Below are 27,004 nucleotides of genomic sequence, written 5' to 3'. Positions count from 1 at the left end.
TTTGAAGTTAGTAATTAAATAGTAACTGGTTAGGATGCAAATTTAAGGGAAAAAAAATGAAGGAAGCAATCACTTGCTTCTCTGCTCCTTATATGCTAAGACAATATTTAAACAGTGTAACATAACAGTTAAAGATAAGCCAGGAAAAGACTAAATCAGCTCATTTGACATTGTCATAAAGAATGTCATTAAAAGTCTAGGATATGGGCTAGTGAAGTGGTTCAAGTGATGGAGCACCTATCTAGCAAGTATGAGGCCCTGAGTTCAAACCCCAGTACCTCCCCCCACAAAAAAAAACCATCTAGAATAGAGAAATGTGGTTATCAGCAGAGGAGGAAGACTCATAGTGCAAACATTGGTGCTACTCCATAGTAGCACCAAGGAATGAGGGAATTCTTTTGTAATGATGGACAGTTCTGTATGTTCATTACTGTGGGTTTACATGAGTCTATGTATGGACTAAGGCTGCATTGAACTACAAATAAGAAATAAATGCAGATTTTAAAAAAGGATGAAAATCAAATAAGATTTGAGTGTAATTAATAGTAATGTACAAGTGTCAACTTCCTAGTTTTGATATTTTTACTACAGATGTCACAATCAGGGGAATCTGGGAAAAGGGTATACTGAACTTTGCATTATTTTTGCAACTTCTTGTGAGTCTAATTATTTTGAAGTAAAAAATTTTAAGTGAATTTACTTCCAGTCCTTTGTTAAAACTAACCTGTGTTTACCTTCATTCATCAGCAGGGAGAGCAAAGAAAATACTTTTCAATGATAATAAACAAGAAATGGTGGTTTTGGGCACACCGTGGTGGCTACGTTTAAATTCAGTTCTAGATGATAATCAAAAAGTGGAGTGGAGCACACTGACCAGAGCCCGAGACACTGACCACGTGTCTTCTGCCCTAGGACCCCCTGGCAAGAAGGATTTTTACCTCAGCAGATCTGGACATAGCACCAACGCCTGAAGTATGTCTTCCACCTTCTTTGGAATATCCCCTTGTCCCTCGTGTAGCTGATGAACACAAGCCTGTGCCAGCTCCCATTCTCCCTTCCGGAGGCACTCACAGAAAAATCCAAAAAGCTGCTTCTCCGTGTCAGTTTCCTCTTTTCCAAATGGATAATTCATTTTCCCAGCACAGAGTGCAGGCGGATAGTAAGAGATGCGTTATGCGGAACACATTTTCAGTTTTCTCATTCGTGTAGTATCTCCTAGAAACAAAACACGAGAGAAGAAACGGAACTCTAGATAGACCAGCGACTTTCGGGCCAACTGGGAAAGGACAAACTTACTTTCCTAATTATTATTTTTATTTCACCTGTTACTATCTTTTTTTTGAGAACTGCCACTTTCTTCAAAGGGTGGATCCCATGTCTCTACGCAGATCTTAGATTTAATAACACTAATAGCCGTGTTAGCCCGGAGTGTAGACCCTTAACTCTCCTTCCTTGCCTTGGCAAGAATGAGAGATTCAGCAGGAATCTCCTCGTTTGAGCCTTTGCTTAAGGAAGAGGACCGAGGATCAGGAGCTAAAGCTGAGTCTGAACTGGAGGGCTGCGGAGGGGCGGAAGAGGAAGGGCGCAAGACTCACTCCCTACGTGGGTAATGGAAAGCGCACCAGCCTTCGCCCCGGCGTCTTACACTCACCTGCTCCCGACTCCCAAAGCAAGTTAGCTTCCAGAGAAGCCATGTTGGGCCGAGTCAGGTGACAGATCCCACTGAGAATAGTGGTGGTGGGGGCGGTATTGACGAATGAGAGCGCCACTGCCATTGGTTTATTGGAGGGACGATGCAAATTAAGTGCCATATTTATTTGAGTCACGTGATTCCGTCTCTCTCCAATAGGGAAAGCTAAGAAGCAAGGAAGAGTTAAATTCCCTAGCTACCGGGTATGGACCATCCCTCTTGATCGTGTCAGCTCCTCCCCTCTACACTTTCAGTTCTGATTTTTGGCTGGGCTGGTGGCAGGAATAGCTATGTTCCTTGATTTCCCTCCTCTTCCTCTCTCTTTTCTTCCTTTTTTGGTGGCACTGGGGTCTCCTTTCTTCTTCGCATTTGAAGTCAACATTTACTTATCAGTGACAGTGCTTTGCCCGACGCTTGGGATACCCAGGGTTAGGAGACCTGGGTCCCCTTCCATTATTATTCTATTTAGTTGGGTTCTTTTATAATCCCAGAACTCTACAGTCAGAATCCTTACAGTCTACTTCACTCCATTTATTTCCTTATTTATCTGACAACTGTTATTTGAGAGATATGCGAGGCCTTATTTTAGAAGTTGAGTGAGTTGCCGTCTCTCTTCTCAAGCAGGGAGTGCAGGCCAATGATTAGGATACAGTAGGCTAAATATAAGGTAGCGAACAATTTTCACAAATATAATAATCTGAAAACAGGTCTTAAGTTGCAGCTAGCATTTCCCAAACTATTTCACCATTCAAAGTGGGGGAGGGGGTAAAAATAACAAATTAAAACAAACACAAAGCGTCCTCCAAAAATTTCTGTTATAGGCAGAGTGTCTTTATTCCCTAGGAAACCTGTCTCTCTGGTCCATTAAGGACTCACACCCCTCATCCCCGTCTGCATCGCCCCCCCCCCATATTGGGGATTGAACTCACAAGGGCCTTGTGCTTTCTAGGCAAGCTTTTACCACTTGAGCAATGTTCCAATCCCCATCAAGAATCTGTAACTGTTGTGATACAAGAAAGAAAGCAGCTGGCACCAGGTGGCTTACGCCTGCAATCCTAGCTACTCAGGAGGCAGAGATCAGGAGGATAAGATTGGAAGTCAACCTCGGGCAAATAGCTCGGGAGACCCTGTTTGGAAAAAACCCTCGTGAAAAAAGGACTGGAAGAGTGGCTCAAACGGTAAGAGCGCCTGCCTTAGCAAGTCTGAGATAAAATCCCAGTGCCGACAAAAAACCCTCCCAAAAATTCCAACCGAGGTTTTCCTTGCTCCACACTCATCTTGGTGCCATTCTTCCATCAGATTTTGTTAATCACTATAATTAGAAAGTGAGTCGGATTCATAGCTCCTTAGGCAGGTTAAGAAAGGGTGAACTACAATTTCTAGCAAGCAATGGAGCCAACCCGGCCCTCTCCCTGTCTCTGATTGGATAAGTGGCCGTGGTGACGGCCAATCAGAGCTCTGGTTGTTGCTTAGTGGTGCTTTCCGCTGATGCTTTGGGGGGAAACTTTGAAATTTGGCTGCTGCGGACCCGGTACTGAAAAGTCCTGCGGGACGCAGTTGTGGGGAAGTGTGTGTGCTGGTTATTTCCTGCCCACTTCGGACCCGTGGATATTGATAATCCGGTAGCGGAGAATCTCTCCTGGGTGTTGGGCACGGCCCCTTTAGCCGGTAGGCATCTTTACAGGAACCCGGTTTTGGGTGTTGGGGCTTCTGGCGTTCTTTGGGGGTGGCGGGGGGATGCTTGGAAGCTTTAGAAGCTGCTCTTTGTTAGGGAAAGCTTTTTTTAAAAAGAGCATTCTGGGTGAGGTTTTTGCCTTCTTGGTTGCCCCCCACCCCCCCGCCCACACACACTTCGGGCAATTTGGAATCTAGGCGGGGGGGGGAACCTGTCATTAGAGGAAGTTTAAGGATTGTCGCACCTCAGGTGGGGGTTGAGCGTGGAATCCCGAGTCCCGTCCTTGCATTCGAATTCGGGCTCCACCACGGGCTTGCTGTTTGCGCATTTCTCAACCCAATTCTTCAGTAAAGAATTTTATCTGTAAAATGAGGTAAAACGTCCAACGTACTTGGAACAGTGTCTGGCACGTGATGAATAGTCACTCTCCATAAATAGCAGCTGTTATCGTTATTTCACAATTTTTATTGCATTTCTAACGTGAGAATTTTTCTTTTCTTGGTATTGGAGAGGAGGGAGTTCAATCTACAGGGTCATATATTTCCCCTCGCCTCCAAAACACGTGAAGCAAACATGCAAACTGTAGTAATATGTTAATAAGTTTATGGAAGTTATGTACAAATTGTGATGGAAGCACTGGAGACAAGTGACTGACCCTGGGGAAGGGGCTTTGTAGAGGGAAGTCACAGAGGCAGGATTGGGGCTCCAACAACCTACCACCCTTGTGGCTGGAGACGTCATGTGAAGGGCGGCAAATTGTATTTGCTGAATAATTTGGTAATGATGATTATTGCTCACGTTGAGCACTATGCGCTGGCCACTACCCAGTCCTTTAACCCTCACTACAGTCCTATGAAGTAGAAATTAGAAACACTTCTTTTACAGATGAGGAAACCAATGCACTGGAAGTTGAAGTAACTACCAAGAAGGCCAGGATCTGAGCCTTGCAATCTCATCTATGAGTGAGAGTGAAGTAAAGGACTGATTTTTAAGTTTTTGAAACATTATGGTAAGAAGTTCGGTTTGATGGTTCAATGGAACATTTTAAAGGATGAAAGTGACTTTTTAGGAAGCGACTTTTGGAATGATTGTGATACTGGCCTAACTTTTTCAGGCCAATTTGGAATTTCTTTTTGTCTGCTTCCATAACACATTTAAATAGCAATTACAATACTTGCTGCATGGCAGTTTATTGTTTGTTATATGTCTCTTTTCACCTCTGGACTCTGAATACCCAAAAGGGAGATCTGCTTAAATACTTCTTATGACCTAGAGCTCAGCAGAGTACGTGTTTAAGAATCGTTTGTGAAAAGAACAAATTAAGGAAAAAATGAATGGAGAATGCTTGTACCTCCCTTGGGTACAATGGGGAGTGATCAGAAACAGTATGTCATAGTCCAGGCAAATGATGGAAGCAGCCCTATTAAGGCAGAGATAGGAGACATGGTTATTTAAAGTAGTTCGGGATTGACTTTTTTTTTTTTTTTAAATTAGTTGAGTTTATCAGTCTAAATGATAGTATTGCGCAGAAACTACCTCATCTGAAAAGACACTAGGCCATAATTCAATAGATAGATGTCACTTAGCAAACTTCCTATTGGGAAAACAAATTAATACAACAAGTTCCCATTGAGAAACATGAGAAGAATGTATTTTGTGGTTTTGGGAAGTGCACATGTATGTGTGTGTGTGTGTGGGGGGTGATAGAAAGAGAAAGAGAGACCACCTGTGTTTTAGTCTGATTCAGAGAAATTAGGTATTAAATGGGAATTTGGACTATGAGTATTGGAAATAAATATCTTAATTTTCAGTATATGTTTTTGTTTCAAATTATTACTGATAGTTATATTACTTTATTCTCTGGAACAATGAATGAAGGCTTCCTATTTCCACTCTTTTCTAGAGAATGCTTTACCATATTAATGGGGTGTAGTCTTTCCTTTGCATGCATTATTAAAGACATTACAGTGATTCTGTTCTGGCTCTTTGAAGACAAAGTTCTTTATGAGCTTCGTTTCCCCCCTGCAAGGTACATCAAGAGTGAAATTTAATTGTATGTGGGAGTGTAAGCAGTTATAATAAAGAACAATTTCAGTTTGTAGATAACAAAATAATAAAATCTAATTCGATTTAGGTTTGTTCTGACTTAGAAAAAAGGGAAAGTTAAATATGACTATGGACTTGCAGCAGAGTATAGTGGTTTAAGGGGATAGGTCTTACTGCCTGTGTTCAAATTGTAAATTCACAATTTAGTTTTTCTTGTGACAGTGGACTGACATTTTTCAGATTAGTTTTCTTACAGGCAAAAGAGGGTAAATAATCTCTTCCTTACACTATTGTGGAAAATATTAAATGTGACAATTAGAGTAAAGCTTTGATGTATAATAGTGCTTAAATAAATTTAGCTCTTAGTCTTACAGTACTGAAATGTGTCTTAAAGACTACTTACACATGCAAATAAAATTTATAAATACATTGGAAAATCTTAAGATGATATAGAAATGTGCAGTGGTGTTGAAGTCATGTAATAAATGTCAGAATTATGTGTGATACACAGTCTAGGCTTGTTTCTCTGTGCTTTTTTTTTTTAATTTTTATTCATATGTGCATACAATGTTTGGGTCATTTCTCCCCCCTTCCCCCATCCCTTCCCTAACCTCGCCCGCCCCCTCCCTCTACCCCTACCCCCTTGCTACCTGGCAGAAACTATTTTGCCCTTATCTCTAATTTTGTTGAAGAGAGAGTATAAGCAATAATAGGAAGACCAAGGGTTTTTGCTAGTTGAGATAAGGATATCTATGCAGGGAGTTGACTCAAAGATTGCCAGTGCATGTATGTTACCTTCTAAGTTAATTCTTCTTGAACTAACCTTTTCTCTAGTTCCTGGTCCCCTTCTCCTATTGGCCTCAGTTGCCCCAAAGTATCTGCTTTAGTTTCTCTACTTTGAGGGCAACAAATGGCATCTAGTTTTTTAGGTGTCTTACCTATCCTCATATCTCCCTTGTGTGCTCTCGCTTTATCATGTGCTCAAAGTCCAATCCCCTTGTTGTGTTTGCCCTTGATCTAATGTCCGCATATGAGGGAGAACATACGATTTTTGGTGTTTTGGGCCAGGCTAATCTCACTCAGAATGATGTTCTCCAATTCCATCCATTGACCAGCGAATGATAACATTTCATTCTTCTTCATGGCTGCATAAAATTCCATTGTGTATAAATACCACATTTTCTTGATCCATTTGTCAGTAGTGGGGCATCTTGGCTGTTTCCATAACTTGGCTATTGTGAATAGTGCCGCAATAAACATGGGTGTGCAGGTGCCTCTGGAGTAACCTGTGTCACAGTCTTTTGGGTATATCCCCAAGAGTGGTATTGCTGGATCATATGGTAGATCAATGTTTAGCTTTGTAAGTAGCCTCCAAATTTTTTTCCAGAGTGGTCATACTAGTTTACATTCCCACCAGCAGTTTTGGAGGGTTCCTTTTTTCCCCACATCCATGCCAACACCTGTTGTTAGTGGTGTTGCTAATGATGGCTATTCTAACAGGGGTGAGGTGGAATCTTAGTGTGGTTTTAATTTGCATTTCCTTTATTGCTAGAGATGGTGAGCATTTTTTCATGTGCTTTTTGCCATTTGAATTTCTTCTTTTGAGAAAGTTCTATTTAGTTCACTTGCCCATTTCTTTATTGGCTCATTAGTTTTGGGAGAATTTAGTTTTTTAAGTTCCCTATATATTCTGGTTATCAGTCCTTTGATGTGTAGCTGGCAAATATTTTCTCCCACTCTGAGGGTGGTCTCTTCAGTTTAGAGACCATTTCTTTTGTTGAGCAGAAGCTTTTTAGTTTTATGAAGTCCCATTTATCTATGCTGTCTCTTAGTTGCTGTGCTGCTGGGGTTCCATTGAGAAAGTTCTTACCTATACCTATTAATTCCAGAGTATTTCTTATTCTTTACTGTACCAACTTTAGAGGTTGTGGTCTGATATTAAGGTTCTTGATCCATTTTGAGTTAATATTGGTATAGGGTGATATACATGGATCTAGTTTCAGTCTTTGCAGACTGCTAACCAGTTTTCCCAGCAGTTTTTGTTGAAGAGGCTGTCTTTTCTCCATTGTATATTTTTAGTGCCTTTGTCAAAGACAAGTTGGTAATAGTTGTGTGGCTTCATATCTGGGTCCTCTATTCTGTTCCACTGGTCTTCATGTCTGTTTTTGTGCCAGTACCATGCTGTTTTTATTGTTATTGCTTTGTAATATAGTTTGAAGTCGGGTATCGGGATTCCTCCAGCATTATTCTTTTGACTGAGTATTGCCTTGGCTATTCGTGGCCTCTTGTGTTTCCATATAAATTTAACAGTAGATTTTTCAATCTCCTTAATGAATGTCATTAGAATTTTGATGGGAATTGTATTAAACATGTAGATTACCAATCCATGAGCATGGGAGATCTCTCCACTTTCTACAGTCTTCCTCAATCTCTTTCTTCAGAAATTTATAGTTTTTCTTGTAGAAGTCATTCACATCTTTTGTTAGGTTTACATCTAGGTATTAAGACTATTGTAAATGGAATTGTTTTCATATATTCTTTCTTTCTCAGTTTGTTCATTTTATATACTGCTACCTTGTTATAGCTATTGATGGTATCTGGTTCTTTTGATTAGAGTTTTTTGGGTCATCTGCAAATAGGGATATTTTGACAGTTTCTTTACCTATTTGTATTCCTTTATTCCTTCTTCTTGCCTAATTGATCCGGCTAGGAATTTCAGTACTATGTTGAATAGGAGTGGAGATAGTGGGCATCTTTGTCTAGTTCCTGATTTTAGAGGGAATGGTTTCAGTTTTTCTCTGTTAAGTATAATGCTGGCTGTAGGTTTGTCATATGTAGCTTTTATAATGTTGAGGTACTTTCCTTCTATTTCTAGTTTTCTTAGAGCTTTTATCATGAAATGGTGTTGGATCTTATCAAAGGCTTTTTCTGCATCTACTGAGATGATCAAGTGTTTTTTGTCTTTGCTTCTGTTAATGTGGTTTATTACGTTTATTGATTTTTGTATATTGAACCACCCCTGCATTCCTGAGATGAAGCCTACTTGGTCGTGGTGAATGATCTTTTTGATGTGTGGTTGAGTTTGGTTTGCCATTAGTTTGTTGAAGATTTTTGCATCAATGTTCATTAAGGAGATTGGCCTATAGTTCTCCTTTTTGGAGGTGTCTTTGCCTGGTTTTGGGATAAGTGTAATACTGGCTTTATAGAATGTGTTAGGCAGTTTTCCTTCCCTTTCTATTTCATGGAACAGTTTAAGGAGGGTTGGTGTCAGTTCTTCTTTAAAGGTCTGATAGAATTCAGCAGAGAATCAGTCAGGTCCTGGACTTTTCTTTTTGGGGAGACTCTTGATTGCTGCTTTAATTTCATTATGTGTTATAGATCTATTCAGGTGATTAATATCTTCTTGGTTCAGTTTTGGATGATCATATGTATCTAGAAATCTGTCCATTTTGTTAAGATTTTCAAATTTATTTGAATATAGTTTCTTGAAGTAGTCTCTAATGATTTCCTGGACTTCCATGGTGTTTGTTGTTATCTCCCATTTTGCATTCCTGATTCTACTAATTTATGTTTTTTCTCTCCTCATTTTAGTCAGGTTTGCCAGGGGTCTGTTGATCTTGTTTATATGTTTAAAGAATCAACTTTTTGTTTCATTAATTTTTTGTATGGTTTTTTTTGGTTTCTATTTTGTTGATTTCAGCTCTCATTTTTATTATTTCTCTCCTTCAATTTGTTTTGGGATTTGCTTGTTCTTGATTTTCTAGGAGTTTGAGATGTATCATTAGGTCATTGATTTGGGATCTTGTAGTCTTTCTAATATATGCACTCATGGCTATAAACTTTCCTCTAAGGACTGCCTTTGCTGTGTCCCATAGGTTCCGGTAGATTGTGTTTTCATTTTCATTGTCTTCCAGGAACTTTTTAATTTCCTCTTTTATTTCATCAATGATCCATCTTTCAATAAGCAATGAGTTATTCAGTTTCCAGCTATTTACATGTTTTTTGTCTTTACTTTTGTTGTTGAGTTCTAGTTTTATTGCATTGTGATCAGATAGAGTGCATGGTATAATTTCTGTTTTCTTATATTTGCTGATGCTTGCTTTGTGCCTAGGATATGATCTATTTTGGAGACGGTTCCATGGGCTGCTGAGAAGAATGTATATTGTGTAGAGGTTGGATGAAATGTTCTCTAGACATCAACTAGGTCCATTTGATCTATTGTATATTTTAGATCTAGGATTTCTTTATTGATTTTTTTTTTTGGATTATCTATCTATTGATAATAATCGGGTATTAGTGTCTCTCACGACCACTGTGTTGGAGTTAATATATATTTTTAGGTCCTTCAGGGTATGTTTGATGAAATTGGATGCGTTGAGGTTGGGTGCTTGTAGGTTGATAATTGTTATTTCCTTTTGGTCTATTTCCCCTTTTATTAGTATGGCATATCCTTCTTTATCTCGTTTGATCAATGTAGGTTTGAAGTCTACTTTGTCAGAGGTAAGTATTGGTACTCCTGCCTGTTTTCGGGGGCCAGTGGCTTGGTAAATCTTCTTCCAGCCTTTCATCCTAAGCCTATGCTTATTTCTATTGGTGAGATGGGTCTCTTGTAAGCAACAAATTGTTGGATCTTCCTTTTTAATCATTTTGTCAAATGGTACCTTTTGATGGGGGAATTAAGTCCATTAACATTAAGTGTTAGTACTGATAGGTATGTGGTGATTCCTGCCATTTAGTTTTCATAGTTGTTTTAAGGTTTGATTGTGTGTACCTAAGTTGAGGTTACTCTCTACTGTCTTGCTTTTTCTTTTCCTGTGGTTTGGTGCTGCCTGCCGTTTCATGGTTATGTTGGGTTTCACTTTCTGTGTGCAGAATCCCTTGAAGAATCTTTGTAGTGGTGGCTTTGTGGTCACATATTGTTTTAGTTTGTGCTTGGCATGGAAGACTTATTGCTCCATCTATTTTGAATGATAGTTTTGCTGGGTAGAGTATCCTGGGGTTGAAGTTATTTTCATTCAGTGCCCGTAAGATCTCTCCCCAAGCTCTTCTTGCTTTTAATGTTTCTGTTGAGAAGTCTGCTGTGATTTTGATGGGTTTACCTTTATATGTTACTTGTTTTTTCTCTCTTACAGGCTTCAGTATTCTTTCTCGGGGCTCTGTATTTGTTGTTTTAATGATAATATGCTGTGAGGTGGATCTGTTTTTGTTTGGTTTGTTTGGTGTTCTGGAGGCCTCTTTCATCTGTATGGGAATAGAGTTCTCTAGATTTGGTAAATTTTCCATTATTATTTTGTTGAATATATTACGCATTCCCTTTGTTTTCACCTCTTCTCCTTCTCAATGCCCATGATTCTCAAGTTTGGTCTTTTGATGGAGTCAGTGAGTTTTTGCATTTTCTTTTCACAGGTCTTGAGTTGTTTCACGAATAGTTCTTCGGTTTTTCCTTTAATTACCATTTCATCTTTGAGTTCTGTGATTCTGTCGTGTGTTTGTTCTATTCTGCTGGATTGGCCTTCCGTTTTGTTTTGCTATTCTGTAGGGCTTCTTTTTTTTAGAACTGGGGCTTGAACTCAGGACCTTCAGGGCCTTGCTTTTCCTTGGCAGGCTCTCTACCACTTGACCCATACTCTCAGCCTTGCAATTCTGTTTTGTTCTTTTTTCTGAGGTTTTCCATATCCTGGGTTATTTCCTCTTCAGTGTTGTCTATTTTTGTCCTGAGTTCATTTATCTCTTTATTACTCGTGTTCTTTGTTTCACTTTGGTGTTTATACAGTGCTTCTATGGTTTTCTTTATTTTTTCTATTGCTTTTTCAAATTCTCTATTTTTGTTGTCTTGGAATTTCTTGAATGTCTCCTGTACATTTTGGTTGACCATGTACAGTATCATCTCTATAAAATTCTCATTGATTACCTGTAGTTTGTCTTCTTTTAGATTATTCTTGTGGGCTTCATTGGGTTCTTTGGCATAGTTTATCTTCATTTTGTTGGAGTCTGGATCTGTTTTTTTCTGTTTTCTTCATTTCTCTCTGGTTCCTGTACTCATTTTTTGCTGTGGGGAAACTGGTTTCCCTGTTTTTTTCTGTCTTGCCGTCATTGCCCTTAGTGTTGTTATTGTCCCTGTACTGTGTGCAATTAAGTATTTTCTAGCTTGTAATAATAATAATGGCGATATTTAGAATGGAAGGGTGAGACGAGAGGGAAAGCAAAGAAGTTAAAGAAAGAGGGAAAAACAAGTGAACAAACAAAAAACCAAACAAAAGTTTCAAAGATATAAACAGGGAGAGATAGTGTACTAATCAATAGTAAGCTGAACAGGCATTAGAGAGACCGAGAGAGGATTGAGAAAAAAAATATCGAAGCTCAAATGCAATAAAGTTTCAGTTTTAATAATTTTGGTGTTAATCCCTCATCCTCCAATCCTGGAGATGGTGTCTCAGAAGTAGTTCTGTTTTTGTCTCATCAAAGGGGAAAAAAACCAAACCAAACTAAACAAAACAAAAAACAGCACAAAGTGTCCCAAGTTCAAATGCAATACGGTTTCAGTAAGTTTTTCAGCATGCAGGTGTAGTTTGGTTGTTGTCTTATCAAAGGTAGGGAGAAAAAAAAAAAAGAGTCTGGAGACAGGTCTGTGAATGGCTATCTGAGGCTGCGGCTCCCCTGTCCGCTGCTGTTAGCCAGCTGTTGCTGGAGGCTTTATTCATGCAGATCTCAGAAGTGAGCTTACCTGGCCCAGCAGGTTATGTTTACTTATAGTTCTCCTGTGTGCCAGCCACTGCTACAAGCTTTCCCCTTTCCAAGCACACTAGGGGAGGTGACACTGCACCCGCTTTCTCAGGCCTGTGTGTTTATTTATAGTTCACGTGGGAAGTGAGCCTTCCCCCCTCTCCTGTGGAGTTTTCCTTCCACCGTGGAGTTTTCCTTCCACCGTGGAGTTTTCCTTCCACCGTGGCTTTTACAAGCTTTTCCGGTTCTTGTTGCTGGGTGTGTGCCGTGGCTCCTGCCTTCTCTGGTTGGCATTTTTATTTACAGTTCTGTGAGTGATTCCCCTCCCCCACCTTCGGCATTCAGGGTGCCCTGCCCTCTTTGCTATGTGTCTTTTTTGTTGTTATTGCTTATTATTCAGTTTCTTTTCTCTTTTTTCCCTGGGTGGGGGTTGGTCTGGCCAGGGTGCTATGCTGATTTGGCCCAGGGTTGTCTTTGGGAGCACCACGTGTCCCTTAGCTCACCTTGTGGTCTGCGTCTTCCCACGCGGTCTGGGCACTGGTGTTTGGCTGCGCGGGAGCCCTCCTGGTTTCTCCGTTTAACGTGAAGTGGGACTGTTACTCCAGGGCTAGGGTTGTGGAGGAGTCAAGTTTTGCCTCTTCTTGGTGGTTTTGCCTGTAAGGTGTATCTCCAGTGTCTTTCCAAGATTTTACTTTAGGAGGCACGCTTTCTGCTTCCTCCCTCTAGCCGCCATCTTGGGATCCCCGATTTTTTATTTTATTTTATTTTTTGTAACGAAAGTGATAGTGATGTTTATTAGGAATGGAATACACTTCCAGTAGACTGGAAGTGTGTTGTCTCTAGAGAGAGAAGATGACAATGACCCTTTGTGTGCATGTTTGATTAAACAGGTGTCTGCTTTATAAAGCACTTAAAAACATTCTATAGCCTTCCTTGATCTTATTAGTAATTGACATGTTACACATTTCATTTGTATATGGAGAAGCCTGAAGAATTTTTTTTTATAGCCTATTTACTATTATGTTCGTTATTCTCATGTTTTCTGAAGGTTCTTTGCTGGATCTGGAGGCATGGGTAGCAAGAAACTAAAACGAGCAGGCTTATCACAAGAGCTATGTGACCGTTTGAGCAGACATCAGATTGTTACCTGTCAGGTACAATTTATGTAATTTTTTTCACTAAGAAATTTATGTATAAGTTAACTTTATACCTTAATAACTCTTAAGTTTAGAATATCAAAATTTACTTAAATGTCCTTTTTCATAAGCTACTTAGGTTGCATTTCCAAATAAAATTTCATTTACTGAAATTCAGTATTTTTTCATGTTAGCAAAATTCAAAATGATACTTGTGCCATTTATTTTGGATTCTAGAAAGTTTTATCCCCTTCAAAGAAGTTTTGTAATTACATGAGAAATTTGACTTAAATGAAGAGATGATTATTTTTTTTTGGTGGTACTAGGGCTTTAACTCAGGGCTTCACCACTTGCTAGGGAGGCGGTCTACCACTTGAGCCAGGCTTCCAGCCCTCTTGGCTTTGGCTATTTTGGAGATGGGCTGGTCTGGACCAGGCAATCGTCCTGTTTTAGGTTTTTCACTGTTACTGAAATGACAGGCACGTGCCACTGTGCCCAACATTTTCCCATTGTGATGGAGTTTTGAAAACTTTTTTCTCCCTAGGGTGGCCTGCAACCAGGACACTTCCAGTCTCAGCCTCCCACATAGTTTGGAATGACACCATGCCCAGCTATTGGTTGGGGGGGGGTGGGTCTCTTGAACTCCTTGTGGAGGCTGACCTTGAATCTCCATTCTCCCAATCTTAGACTCATAAGTAGCTAGGAATATAGGCCTGAGCCATCAGAGATTGTTTTTTCTTTTTAAATTCATTTATTAAAAAAAATTCATTTACTTAAGGAGATGGTATTCGACATGTATACTTTGTCTTGGAAAAGAAATGAGTAGTTAGTACTATTTTTTAGGATTATTTTCTTATTGATCGATCCTGAAAAATGTTTCATTTTTAAGCACAACAGTGAAACAAATCCCTCTCAGGAGGGTAAATAAGGACTAAGGTTTTATTTTAGGATTTTATCTTTAATAAGACAGATTTTCACAGCATACAAATATCTTTGGTTTCGCTGTTGTCCATTTAAAAATACTCATGTTCATATTTAAAATTAAAAAACTCTTAAAAGTATGAAATTGAAGCTGGGAGCTGGTGGCTGAGATTAGGAGGATCACAGTTCAAGGCCTAGGTAAATAGTTTGGTAGACCTGATCTCCAAAATAACCAGAGCAAAATGGACTGGAGGTATGGCTCAAGCAGTAGAGTGCCTGCTTTGCAAATATAAAGCCCTGAGTTCAATCCCCAGTCCCACCAAAAAAAAAGTATGAACTTGAACATTTCATTACATAGTCAGCCCTATTCTCATTTACCAAATACTTTTTCTGAGTAAACTTTTGGCTTAGAAAGAAACACATTTCAACCTGATACTTTCTAGGCATATATTTGCACCTGAAGTCTTTTTTTTTTTTTTTTTTTTTTGGTGGCACTGGGGGATGAATTTAGGATTCATACATGCTAGGCAACACTACCACTTGAGCTACCTCCAGTCCCCCAAAGTCTTCCTAGCACAAGTTCAGTGCTCATATGTACCTGGATTGGATGCTGCTGCTATGTGGTGTTACTTGGTGTGTCTTCTTATACATGCCAACTGATTTTGATAATTAGAATATAAGACTGTATCATCACATCTTTTAGTTATGGTATATTTGGGTGGGGGGGAATACTGTGAAGAATGGACAGGATTGGAGGTATAACTCAGCGCCTGCTTAGGATGTGTAAGAAAAAGGTGCATAAATCTTTGATCTCCATTAAGTCAGACTTTATCTACATCTATACAATATCAATCAAAAGTTGCCTTTTAATTCCAATACCTTTATTACCCATATGTGTTTGAAATATTTCCCTTTGTGTCTCTTTAGGACTTTTTATGCCTTTCCCCACTGGAGCTTATGAAGATGACTGGCCTGAGTTATCAGGGTGTCCATGAACCTCTGTGTGTGGTCAGTAGGGCTTGCGCCCCACAGATGCAAACGGTACACACGCATTCTTAAAATTATGATTTGATTGTGAAATAATTATTTCATTTAAAATCTTTTTTTGGGATGAAGTAAAATTAGAGATGAGTACCTCAAGTTTCCTACCACAGATTTTTTCCTATAAAATAAGATCATGAGAGACAGTTCCTAAATATGGGAATTAAGGAGCATCAAGAAAGTTTTATTTTTTTCTTCAGCTAATGATGATCTGTTGGAAGGTCATCTTCCTATATTTTAATTTGTTTGGGTAGGATTTGATGGTCTTATGGTCAAATTATAATGTGCTGTTAATTTTCACGTTCCCTTTCTTTGTAATATTTTTACAATCGTCATTTACTCTAGGCATCGTAAAGTATACATAATTACACTTATACTAGCTTATTAATTAAAAAATGATACTTAAAAATTTACTTTTACTCTTGAGAAAAGTTGAAGTCTTTTCTAACAATTATACTATTTTATACAATTATATTCTCTGCATTATGACTATAGCTTATCAAAATGTGGATTTTTTGCATGGTAGAAAAAAATCTTATTTTCTGAGATCATGTGTTGCCTAAAGATGTGTTCTGTGCTTTGCAAATGTATTTATTTTTGGTACTGGGGTTTGAACTCAGGGCCTCATGTTATGCTACCACTTGAGACACATCTCTATCCCTTTTTGCTTTAGTTATTGTTTTGGATAGGATTTTGAGGTTTTATTCCTCTAGGGTTGGCATTGGGCTGCTATCCTCCTAACTATACCTCTGCAGATGTGATCCACCATGCCCAACTTGTTTGTTGAGATGGGGTCTTTTTAACTTTTTGCCTGGACTGTCCTTGAATTGCAGTCCTCCTGATCTACACCTCCCAAGTAGATGGGATTACAGGCACATGCCACCATTACTGGCCCCTGAAAATATATTGATTAATTAATCAATTTGTGTGGATTGCATTTATTTACCGTATCTTATTTTGAAATTTGGTAACCACTGAGCAATAAAGCAGATGCAATTCTCTGAAAAAGGAAAGAAAGAAGGAATGTTAGCATCATTTGAAACTTCTGAAAGCAATGAACTGTCTGAACAACAGATATTCCCCCTCTCTCTCTGACAGTAGTGGGGTTTGAACTCAGAGCCTGTGCTTGCTAGGTAAGGTGCTCTAACACTGAGCCACACCACTAGCCCAAAAACAGGTATTTTCTTTTGTTCAGATTTAGCTTATGACCTAAGGATAATTCCTTAAGGATAGGGTATTAGAAAGAGAATTAGAATCAGAACTAGAAATTGGCACCAGCCTTGGCTTATTGGTTTTATTATTTTGTGCAACTCTGTGTTAGTTAGTTTTCTGTTGTAACAGAATACCTAAAATATAAGGAAGAAAGATTAATTTAGGCTCACAGTGTCAGAAATTGAAGACCATAGTCAGTTGGTTCTGTTGTTTTTGCCTGTGGCCAGGTGGAACATCATGGTGGGGACCATGTGGTGGGACACAGCTCACCTTATGGCAGCTAGGAAGAAAAGAGAGAAAGGAAGAGACTATTATCCCAATAACCCCTTTGAGGACATGTTCCCAATGACCTAACTTTCTTTTTTTTTTTTTTAATGAGTTCTACATTTTATTTATTTATTTATTTTTCATTTTTCTTTTATTATTCATATGTGCATACAAGGCTTGGTTCATTTCTCCCCCCTGCCCCCACCCCCTCCCTTACCACCCACTCCGCCCCCTCCCTCTCCCCCCTCAATACCCAGCAGAAACTATTTTGCCCTTATTTCTAATTTTGTTGTAGAGAGAGTATAAGCAATAATAGGAAGGAACAAGGGTTTTTGCTGGTTGAGATAAGGATAGCTATACAGGGCATTGACTCACATTGATTTCCTGTGCGTGGGTGTTACCTTCTAGGTTAATTCTTTTTGATCTAACCTTTTCTCTAGTACCTGTTCCCCTTTTCCTATTGGCCTCAGTTGCTTTAAGGTATCTGCTTTAGTTTCTCTGCGTTAAGGGCAACAAATGCTAGCTAGTTTTTTTGGTGTCTTACCTATCCTCACCCCTCCCTGTGTGCTCTCGCTTTTATCATGTGCTCAAAGTCCAATCCCCTTGTTGTGTTTGCCCTTGATCTAATGTCCACATATGAGGGAGAACATACGATTTTTTGTTTTTTGAGCCAGGCTAACCTCACTCAGAATGATGTTCTCCAATTCCATCCATTTACCAGCGAATGATAACATTTGGTTCTTCTTCATGGCTGCATAAAATTCCATTGTGTATAGATACCACATTTTCTTAATCCATTCGTCAGTGGTGGGACATCTTGGCTGTTTCCATAACTTGGCTATTGTGAATAGTGCCGCAATAAACATGGATGTGCAGGTGCCTCTGGAGTAACAGTCTTTTGGGTATATCCCCAAGAGTGGCATTGCTGGATCAAATGGTAGATCGATGTCCAGCTTTTTAAGTAGCCTCCAAATTTTTTTCCAGAATGGTTGTACTAGTCTACATTCCCACCAACAGTGTAAGAGGGTTCCTTTTTCCCCGCATCCTCTCCAACACCTGTTGTTGGTGGTGTTGCTGATGATGGCTATTCTAACAGGGGTGAGGTGGAATCTTAGCGTGGTTTTAATTTGCATTTCCTTTATTGCTAGAGATGGTGAGCATTTTTTCATGTGTTTTCTGGCCATTTGAATTTCTTCTTTTGAGAAAGTTCTGTTTAGTTCACATGCCCATTTCTTTATTGGTTCATTAGTTTTGGGAGAATTTAGTTTTTTAAGTTCCCTGTATATTCTGGTTATCAGTCCTTTGTCTGATGTATAGTTGGCAAATATTTTCTCCCACTCTGTGGGTGTTCTCTTCAGTTTAGAGACCATTTCTTTTGATGAACAGAAGCTTTTTAGTTTTATGAGGTCCCATTTATCTATGCTATCTCTTAGTTGCTGTGCTGCTGGGGTTTCATTGAGAAAGTTCTTACCTATACCTACTAACTCCAGAGTATTTCCTACTCTTTCTTGTATCAACTTAAGAGTTTGTGGTCTGATATTAAGATCCTTGATCCATTTTGAGTTAATCTTGGTATAGGGTGATATACATGGATCTAGTTTCAGTTTTTTGCAGACTGCTAACCAGTTTTCCCAGCAGTTTTTGTTGAAGAGGCTGCTATTTCTCCATCGTATATTTTTAGCTCCTTTGTCAAAGATAAGTTGCTTATAGTTGTGTGGCTTCATATCTGGATCCTCTATTCTGTTCCACTGGTCTTCATATCTGTTTTTGTGCCAGTACCATGCTGTTTTTATTGTTATTGCTTTGTAATATAGTTTGAAGTCAGGTATTGTGATACCTCCTGCATTGTTCTTTTGACTGAGTATTGCCTTGGCTATTCCTAACTTTCTTCTACTAGGCCCTGCCTCCCAAAGATTACACTACTTCCTAAAAGTGGCACAATTTGGTGATGAAACCTTTAGCACATCTGCCTTTGGGGAATATTTAAGATCCAAACTACAACCAGCTTTCTTTGTATAATGGGAGAAGGTAGAAAGTTAAAAAAGTGTGTGGTGATTTTGTGACTAGATTCAAATTAACTTCTTACTATTTTTAAGGTTATAATGCACCAGAAAAATCTTTTAATATGGCACTTGTCATTCTAATTGCTTAATATTTATGACATATTTTGAATCAGAGAATAAAATAAGAGAGTATGGGCAGGAAATTTGACTTTGGTTTCCACTTCCATTATCACTTTTAGGTGTAATCTCAATACTGTTCCAAATACAATTCAAGAAGCCATCTTTCTCCTTTGATTTATTTCCTTTTGTCACATTCTTTACATTTGTGTACTGCCTTAAACGTTGGCTTAACTTTAGTTCATTCCTTTTAAGATTTTTTGTTCATTTATTAAAATCATTTGTTATTTCAGCCAGTATTTACTGAGTGCCAACCATATGTTGGATACTTTCTTGGGAAATATCAGTAAACAAGATTGATAAGGTTCCTGCTCTCATGTACCTTATAGTCTCATAGGGGAAGTCTGACCTTAAACAAAAATTACAGAAAAATTAATTATAATAGTCCTAAGTCCTATGAAGGAAAAATATAAAACGTTGAAACTGAATAACAATGGATATTATTTAGTTTGGAGGTTAGGAGGGCTCTGCCAAGGAAGCAACACTTAGCTATAATGTTAAGGATGAGTAGTAGAGACAGGCAAACTTGTCGAGAAGGGAAGAGGACAGTGAAGAATGCTCAGCCATTGGGAATAACAAATGCAAAGGCCCAGGGAGGAGGAAAGTGGCTATGCCAAAGGAACATAGTGAAGGAGAAAGTGGCAAAAGATAAAATCAGAGAAGTAAGCAGGAGTCATATCATTGGGGCTTTGCAGGTTATTTTAAAGATTTTTAACATTATTCTATGAGTAATGGGAAGTTGTAAAAGGGTATAATATAATATTTAAAAATATTAAATATAATATCATTTATCAAATATAGATAAGTGATTGAAAAGGAGCAGGAAAGTTTTCAGAAAGTCTCATTTAAGTATCTAGTAATACCTGTTTCATACAGAAAGTGATGTGACTTGGATTATTATGAAGTTATTTAAGCAGAAGTTATAATATTGATTAGTACGAGATATATGGGAGGTAGGATTAATAAAACTTGGTGATTGTTTGTCTGTGGATGGTAGGGAAATGCTGGAAAGTGTCAGAGATGATTTCCTGCTTTTTGCTTTGAAAACGGGGTAGTACCATTTCTTGAGGTAAATAATACTGGAAGAAGTGCAGGTTTGAAGGAAGAAGATCATGAATTCCATTTAGTTTTTGTCTAATTTAGGGTGCTTGTGAAGCATCTAAGTGCAGATGTGAAGTAGGCAGTTAAATTTATGGACTTGGACCCTAAAGGAGAGGCCTTTACTAGACGCCTGTGTTTGGGAGTCTTCAGTGTGAGCATGATAGGTAAAGCCATGGGAGTGAATGAGTGATTGCATAGAGAGTCTATACACTAGAAAGATAAGTGTACCTAAGACCAGTTCCTGGAGTGATGCCCATATTTACAGATGAGAGTAGACAATGATAAGAGTGATAAGAAGCAGCTACCAAAATAGAAGAAATAGAGGAGTATAGACATGTTACAAAGTTAACTTATTTTCATACTATTATTTCTGAACTCTTGCTGTGGTAGTCCATCTTTCTTTCTCTTTTGGAGAGTCATAAAATCTGTTATTCTAGCATTTGGGGACATAGCTTAAGTGGTAGAGCACTTGACTAGCAAGCATAAAGCTTTGAGCTCAATACAGAAAAAAATTGATTATTTTAGTATTTACATTTATAGTGGTAAATGAAGTACTGTAGTGTTGACAGATTGGGCTGCCTTTGTGTGTACCTATGCTCCCTGAGGGTAGATGGTAGACAAAATGTCTATGTAAAGATGCTCACTGAAGTATTTCTTTCTTCTTTTTATTTTTTTCTTTTCTTCTCTGTTCCACTGAGTGACAGCTGCCACTAGTACAGTACTAAGGCAAGGATGCAATCAAGGGTTTCTCTCAGTATCAGCTACTAAATCCTGGCCCCCCTGTCTCCAGAAGGACCTGTGAAGTATTTCTTATATCAAAAAAAGAAGACAACCTACATCATTACTAATAAGATAAATTTCACTACATTTCTGTGGTAAAATAATAATAATAATAATGATCAATATAACAACCTTTGGAGAATTCTTTATTATTTATTTTTTGGTGCTACTGGAAGTTGAACTCAGGGTCTTGAGCTTTTTAGACAGGAGTTCTACCACTTGAGCTGCTCCTCCAGCTTTTTTTTTTTTTTTAATTCATTTATTCACATTCACATGTGTATACATTGTTTGGGCCATTTCTCCCCCCTACCCACCACCCCCTCTCTAGTTCTTTTTGTTTTAGTTATTTTTTTAAAATAGAATCTCATATGAACTGTGATTTTCCTATTTACACTTCTTGCATAGCTAAGATGATAGGTGCACACCACCATGCCCAACTTTTATTAGTTGAGATGGGGTCTTGTGACCTTTTTGCCTTGGCTGGCATCAAACCATGGTCCTCCCAATCTCTGCTAGGATCTCTAGTTAGTATTACAGGTTTGAGCCAATACTAAAGATTTTTTAATTTGAGTAGTCCTCAGAATATAGATGCTTTGTAAAAACAAAAAAAGTAGAGTAGAAATTTATTGTGTACCTGCCAGTGTTATAAAAATGAAAGTTATACAGTATATGTGTGTGATTATATATATACTATATTGTTGATGGTGGGTATCTTAAGATTGTGGAATTTTACTGTTGGCTTCTGTTTTCTTTTACTTTTTTTCCTTCCCAAATTTGTCATAGGTAAGTTATGGTGTATACTTACAAAAAACCAGCAACAGCTCTTGTTTGCCTCCTTAGTGTAATCTTTGACTAATCTTCTAGTATCCAGTTCTTAGCTTCTGTAAAATGGAAGTAATTATCTCTATGGGTAGGGTATTCGTAAGGTGCTCATATGTAGGGTTTTGAGGATTAAATGACAAAATGTGTGTGAACTATGTAATAATAGCACATGGTAGTTGTGCCATGAATGTTTATTATCTTTGTTTTCATTTATTATTCTTTTTTTTCTTTTTTTTTGGCAGTACTGGAGTTTAAACTCAGGTTGTCATGCTTGCTAGGTAGGCACTCTACCTTTTAAGCCCTCCTTTGCTTTTTTTGTAAGTCAGCAGTGTCTGAGATAGGCTTATATTTGCTTCGTATCATAGGGTGGTAACTTTTTGCATGGTTTTGCCCAGAAGAAGGCAGAACTAAACGGAAATAAAAAGGACAATTACAAGAAGCTCTTAAAAGATAACAGAAAAATGAACATCTTTTAAAAATCAGGGGACTGACGGCATGGCTCAAGTGGCAGAGAACTTGCCTGAAAGTGTAAGGCCCTGAGTTCAAACCCCAGTACTGCCCCCCCTCAAAAAAAAAAAAATCAAAGAAAGAAAAGAAAAAAATATTTAAAAATCATGTAAAAATTTAATGTCCCAGAAAAATATTAAAAATGATTTAAAAAATAATTTTCCTTGTAGAGAATTGCATCTTCTAGTTCTACGTATATCAGAATTATCAAAAGCAAAAATGAAATCTCCAAAATTCTTTGTGTAATATTTTGTGGATGAATACCTGAGGTAAGAAAAGAGTTTCAGGATCCTGGATGAAATAGGAATATGATATGAAGATGGAAAAGCAAAACAAAGCAAGAAAGTATGTGATCATGGAGTAAATGTTTCATCTCAGAGATGAAAGACTTAAAGAAAGGAGAGATTAAAACCTAAGACAAAGAAAAAAGGAAGATGTCAGTGTGCTGAAGAAAAGAGAAGTTCCCAATATCTTTCCTGCTTATTCTTCCAATGTAATTCACAGCTAGACCCACCTTACCACATCCTGGTTGATACCAACTTCATCAACTTTTCCATTTAAGTCAAACTGGATTTATCTTATCAATGATGGACTATCTGTATACCATGTTTGTCAATATAACTGATTGTATAATGGCTAAAATTGAATAATTGTGCTGTGTGGGCTGATGCTTGCCTGTAATCCCAGCACTCAGGAGATTGAGGTACGAGGATTGGGAGTTTGAGACCTGTCTGGGCTATATACTGAGACCCTGTTTCAAAAAAAAGAAAAACAAGCAACTAACCAACTAATCAAACAGGGAGAGAGAGACAGAGATACAGACACACAGAGAGACACAGATCCAGACTGAGACACACACACACACACACACACACACACACACACACACACACAGAGAATGTGATAATTACGGTACATGTATTAAGTAGCTCTAAAGATTTCTCGGAATTCAGAATTTGAGTGATTGCCTGTACGTAAAAAGGAATCTATGCAAATGACTGTTTAGTACAGTACTGCTTTGCACTGCTAACACAAGGTTTACATGTTGCCACAATTGACTGTGACCTTAAAAGAAGAATCCAGAGGTTTCCTGGAGTTCCCGAGCAGGTGCTAGATGAGTCCCTTAGATCTGATTCTTACAAGATAAAGTTTCTTTGCCTTCCTTTAACCAACTTCCTTTGTTGCCAGTTCATTAAACATGAAGTAGCATGATTATTCTATTTACCCGTTTGTTCTGTTATGAGCTGAGTATGGTTAAATACACTCACTTTTTGATGTTGTTTTGAAAATGAAGGAAAAAAAAGGAAAATTTCAGAATTTTATTATATCAAACTTCAGATACTTTGCATACATTTATTAGTACTCCCAATTTTTATTCCCATTACTGTTACCCTCCCTGAGTCACCATTATTTTCCTCTGGAATGGTTGCAATATCTTCCCAAAAGATCTCCCAGCTTTCAGTATTACCCACCTTTAAGATATTCTAAATCCACCTGAGTATCTCTCGGAAATGGTAATTTTATGTATTATTTTCCTGGGGTATCTCTAAAACAAATTTCTAAGACTGGTTGCTTCCAATAAGAAAAAGTTATCCTCTCACAGTTCTGGAGGCTAGATAGCTGAAATGAAAGTATAGGCAGAGCTGCAGTTTCTCCAAAGGTTTTAAGGTAGAACCCATTCCTTGCATCTTCCAGCATTCCTTGGCTTGTGGTCAGTTCCCTCTTTGCTCCATAGTCGCATAATATTTTCTTCTATATTGAATATCCTTCTGCCTCTCTCTTATAAGGATACTTGTAATGGTGTTTAGGGTTCATCCAGATAATCCATGATTATCTCCTTATCACAAGGTCTTTAACTTAATCATATCTTCAGAGACTCATTTTACAAATAAGGTACATTCACAGATGGGTTCCAGGGATTTGATGTGGATATCTTTTGAGGGCCATTAGTCACCTACCACTTTTCCCTTCAAGCTATTCTTCAAAAACTAGCCTGAATTTGAAATGGTCATTTGGCCATGTTTCTCTTTGTAGCTCTCAGTACAAACTCCAAACTTCCAAAGGCTCCTCATGATCAGACCTCTGCTTTCCTTCTCCAGCTTCATCACTTGCTGCATTGTGACCACACTCAATCTTGCAGACTTTCTAATTGAGCTCTGTTTTTTTGCAGTTGTCATTAGTTTCCATTTCTTCTCTTTCTTGCTTCTTGACCTTTCTTTGTACATTCTGTCCTCTTTGGCAGGAACATTCACATTTCTTTTGCTTACTTATTAGCTGTTACAGAGTTTAACTCAGACATCCAGCTCTTCATTAAAGCCTTCCTAGATCATAAGGCCCAGATCAGGTATACTGTTAGTACATCTCCACTTTCCCTATCATGGTATCTCTTATTAATCATATTGAAATCACCCAGTTTGTACTCCTGATTTCCAGTCTCTTGTTGACGATAATCCTGTTACATCACATTCCCATAATCTAGCACAGTCACTGGCTTGAAGCAAATATTTGTTTTTTTAAATTTTTTAATATTTGAATGTTTTTATTAGTATATAATAGTTGTACAGGGGGTTTCATAGTGATATTTCCGTATATACATACATTGTATCCGTCCCCCTTCTTAAAATGACTGTGGAGTAAATATTTGTTGAACAAATAAATCATAGAGAGGAAAAAGATGGATTGAGGTTCTAGCTGCTAAAATTCAGAGGTTAGGAGTTTGCTTATGTTTTTGAATAGGTATGGACACTGAAAAGAACTTAATCTTTTTTGTTCAGGCTTATGGGATAAAGATACAAAAGTCTGTTCTCTCGCCAGCGTTTTTATCTACCACTCTTTCTGCTTTGGATGAAGCCCTGCATGGTGGTGTGGCTTGTGGATCCCTCACAGAGGTAAAGGAAAACTTTTCTTACATTCTGTTGATCTATAATCTTTAGAGCCAGGAGAAAAACTTTGGTTAAAAACCAAATTATTTCCTAAACGTTTAACTGAATTAAATTATAAGTAATTCAGTGGTCTGTGGGTTGTATACTCAAAAACCTGGTACAGTTGCTCTGTAAATGAAGGTGTTAAAAAAATTCCTGGTGACTGACTAAAATCTGTTAGGGTCTTGTTTCTTTGAACCAATTAGAAGTTGATGAAATAGTATCATCACTAAACAATTTGGGTAAATTAAAAAAGGATCACAGCTTAGTACATTAGGAAAGAAAATTTATAATTTTTTTTGATGATACTGGGGTTTGTATTCAGGGATTCATGCTTGGTTGGGAGGCACTCTACCGCTTCAGTCACTCCACCGGTCCTGAAAATTTATGATGAACATTTTATAAATAATACCATAAAGCTAAAGTGTTTTCCTACTACAGATAAAACTTGGTTCTAGGAAGTGGTAAGTTATTGTATTCGATAATAATGCATAACAAATCATCCTAAAACTAGGTGACTTAAAGCAATAATAAACACTTTTTTCCCCCTCAGTTTCTTTGGGAGTGGCTTTAGCTCAGCAGAATTGGCAAAGGATGTAGTCATCCATAACTTTGTTGGGGCTGGAGGATCTGTTTCCTAGTGGCTCACTCACATGACTGGCAGTCTAGTGCCAGTTTTTGGTAGAAGACCCTAGTTATTCCCCAGGCTCTCTATAGGCTGCTTGATGGCTGACTTCTTGCAGGATGAGTGGTCCAAAGAAGGCAAGATGAAAGTGGTGGTACCTTAAATGACCTAGCTTTGGAAGTTATATATCACTACTTCTGCCATGTTATCTTCACTTAGAAGTAAGTAATTAAGTCTAGCAGAAAATTAGGCCCTGTCCTTTGAAAGAAGTGTCAAGAAATTCAGGGCATTTTAAAAGCACTATATAGTTCTTTTTCTTGGAAGGTGCATTCATGTGTGACATTATAGACTATTTGACAATACGCTCCTGAAGACTTCTTGCTTAAAGGTTTTAGAAGCATAGATACTTTCAACAAACGTATAAGAAGAGCAGATTCTTTTCTTCCAGTTTTTTTTTTTGTTTGTTTTTAAGTGATGAACCCAGGGTCTCAAGCCTGCTAGACAAGCACTCTGCTATTGAGCCCTTTCTTACATCCCGATAGTCGTAATTTAGCTGTAGATTTTTTACTTGAAGATAGGGATCCTGTTATGTAATATTTAGTTCCTATCTTCCTAGAGAGATTTAAAGATGTGAAATGTGTTTAGTAGATGCCTATTAAGTAGTAAATGAGTAATTAAAAGACCTGCTGTTACACTTAATTGCCACTAGATGGTGCCAGAATCATAATATTTTGCATAGTTTTTTTGGGATCAATTTAGACCTTAGAGTGCAATTAAAGTTTATAATGATAGTGATCTAGAGCGACAAATTTACTTACACAGCAAAAAAAATCAAACTTAAGGGAAATTAACTGATACTTTTTATTTATTTATGTGGTAGGACTGGGTTTGAACTTAGGACTTTGTGCTTGCAAAGTAGGTGCTCTATGGCTTGATCCACACTTCCAGTTCATTTCGCTCTGGTTATTTTAGAGATAGGGTCTCAAACTATTTGTGTGGGCTGGCTTGAACCACGATCCTCCCAATCTCAGCCTCCCAAGTACTTAGGATTACAGGCATGAGCCACCAGCACCCAGCTTAGGCTAGTTTTTTGTTTTTGTTTTTTTTTTTAATAAACTTTAGTCACATCAATATACTTTTTCTTAAAAATTCAGTATTGACATCATTAACTACAGTTTAACACATGTGATTTTTTTTTTTTGTGGTACCAGGACTTGAACTCAGGGCCTATACCTTGAGCCACTCCATCAGTTCCTTTTTGTGTTAGATATTATTGAGATAGGGTCTTGCATGCTATTTGCCTGAGCTGGCTTTGAACCTCAATTCTCCTGATCTCTACCTCCTGAGTAGCTAGGAT

At 38.1% G+C, this 27,004-nt stretch overlaps 2 protein-coding genes across 16 annotated transcripts in view; one reads left to right on the top strand and one right to left on the bottom strand.

Moving 5' to 3' along the window:
- The window catches only part of Zfyve26 (zinc finger FYVE-type containing 26), a 68,979-nt gene extending 67,220 nt beyond the window's left edge, over positions 1-1,759 (bottom strand). For all 4 annotated transcript variants that reach the window (XM_074067710.1, XM_074067711.1, XM_074067712.1 and 1 more), the window contains exons 1-2: positions 1,652-1,759; positions 939-1,215 (exon numbers count right to left, since the gene is read on the bottom strand). In XM_074067710.1, coding sequence (XP_073923811.1) covers positions 939-1,132 — 194 coding nt within the window. In that variant the 5' untranslated portion in view covers positions 1,133-1,215; positions 1,652-1,759. The remainder of the gene's footprint in view (positions 1-938; positions 1,216-1,651) is intronic.
- The window catches only part of Rad51b (RAD51 paralog B), a 574,154-nt gene that overhangs the window by 2,818 nt on the left and 544,332 nt on the right, over positions 1-27,004 (top strand). For 4 of the 12 annotated variants that reach the window (XR_012446125.1, XM_074067720.1, XM_074067721.1 and 1 more), the window contains exons 1-4: positions 3,085-3,358; positions 13,183-13,288; positions 15,119-15,232; positions 24,876-24,989. Coding sequence is in view for 10 of the 12 variants with exons in the window: in XM_074067720.1 (XP_073923821.1) it covers positions 13,205-13,288; positions 15,119-15,232; positions 24,876-24,989 (312 nt within the window). In the remaining 2 variants the exon portion in view is untranslated. Of the gene's footprint in view, positions 1-747; positions 973-1,939; positions 2,869-3,084; positions 3,359-4,250; positions 4,375-13,182; positions 13,289-15,118; positions 15,233-24,875; positions 24,990-27,004 lie in introns of those variants that run through there. The other 8 variants (XM_074067714.1, XM_074067723.1, XM_074067717.1 and 5 more) reach the window with 7 other exon arrangements.

The sequence above is a fragment of the Castor canadensis genome, chromosome 3, assembly GCF_047511655.1.
Source record: "Castor canadensis chromosome 3, mCasCan1.hap1v2, whole genome shotgun sequence".
Taxonomy (NCBI): Eukaryota; Metazoa; Chordata; class Mammalia; order Rodentia; family Castoridae; genus Castor; species Castor canadensis.
This window is presented reverse-complemented; position numbering and strand designations above follow the sequence as displayed.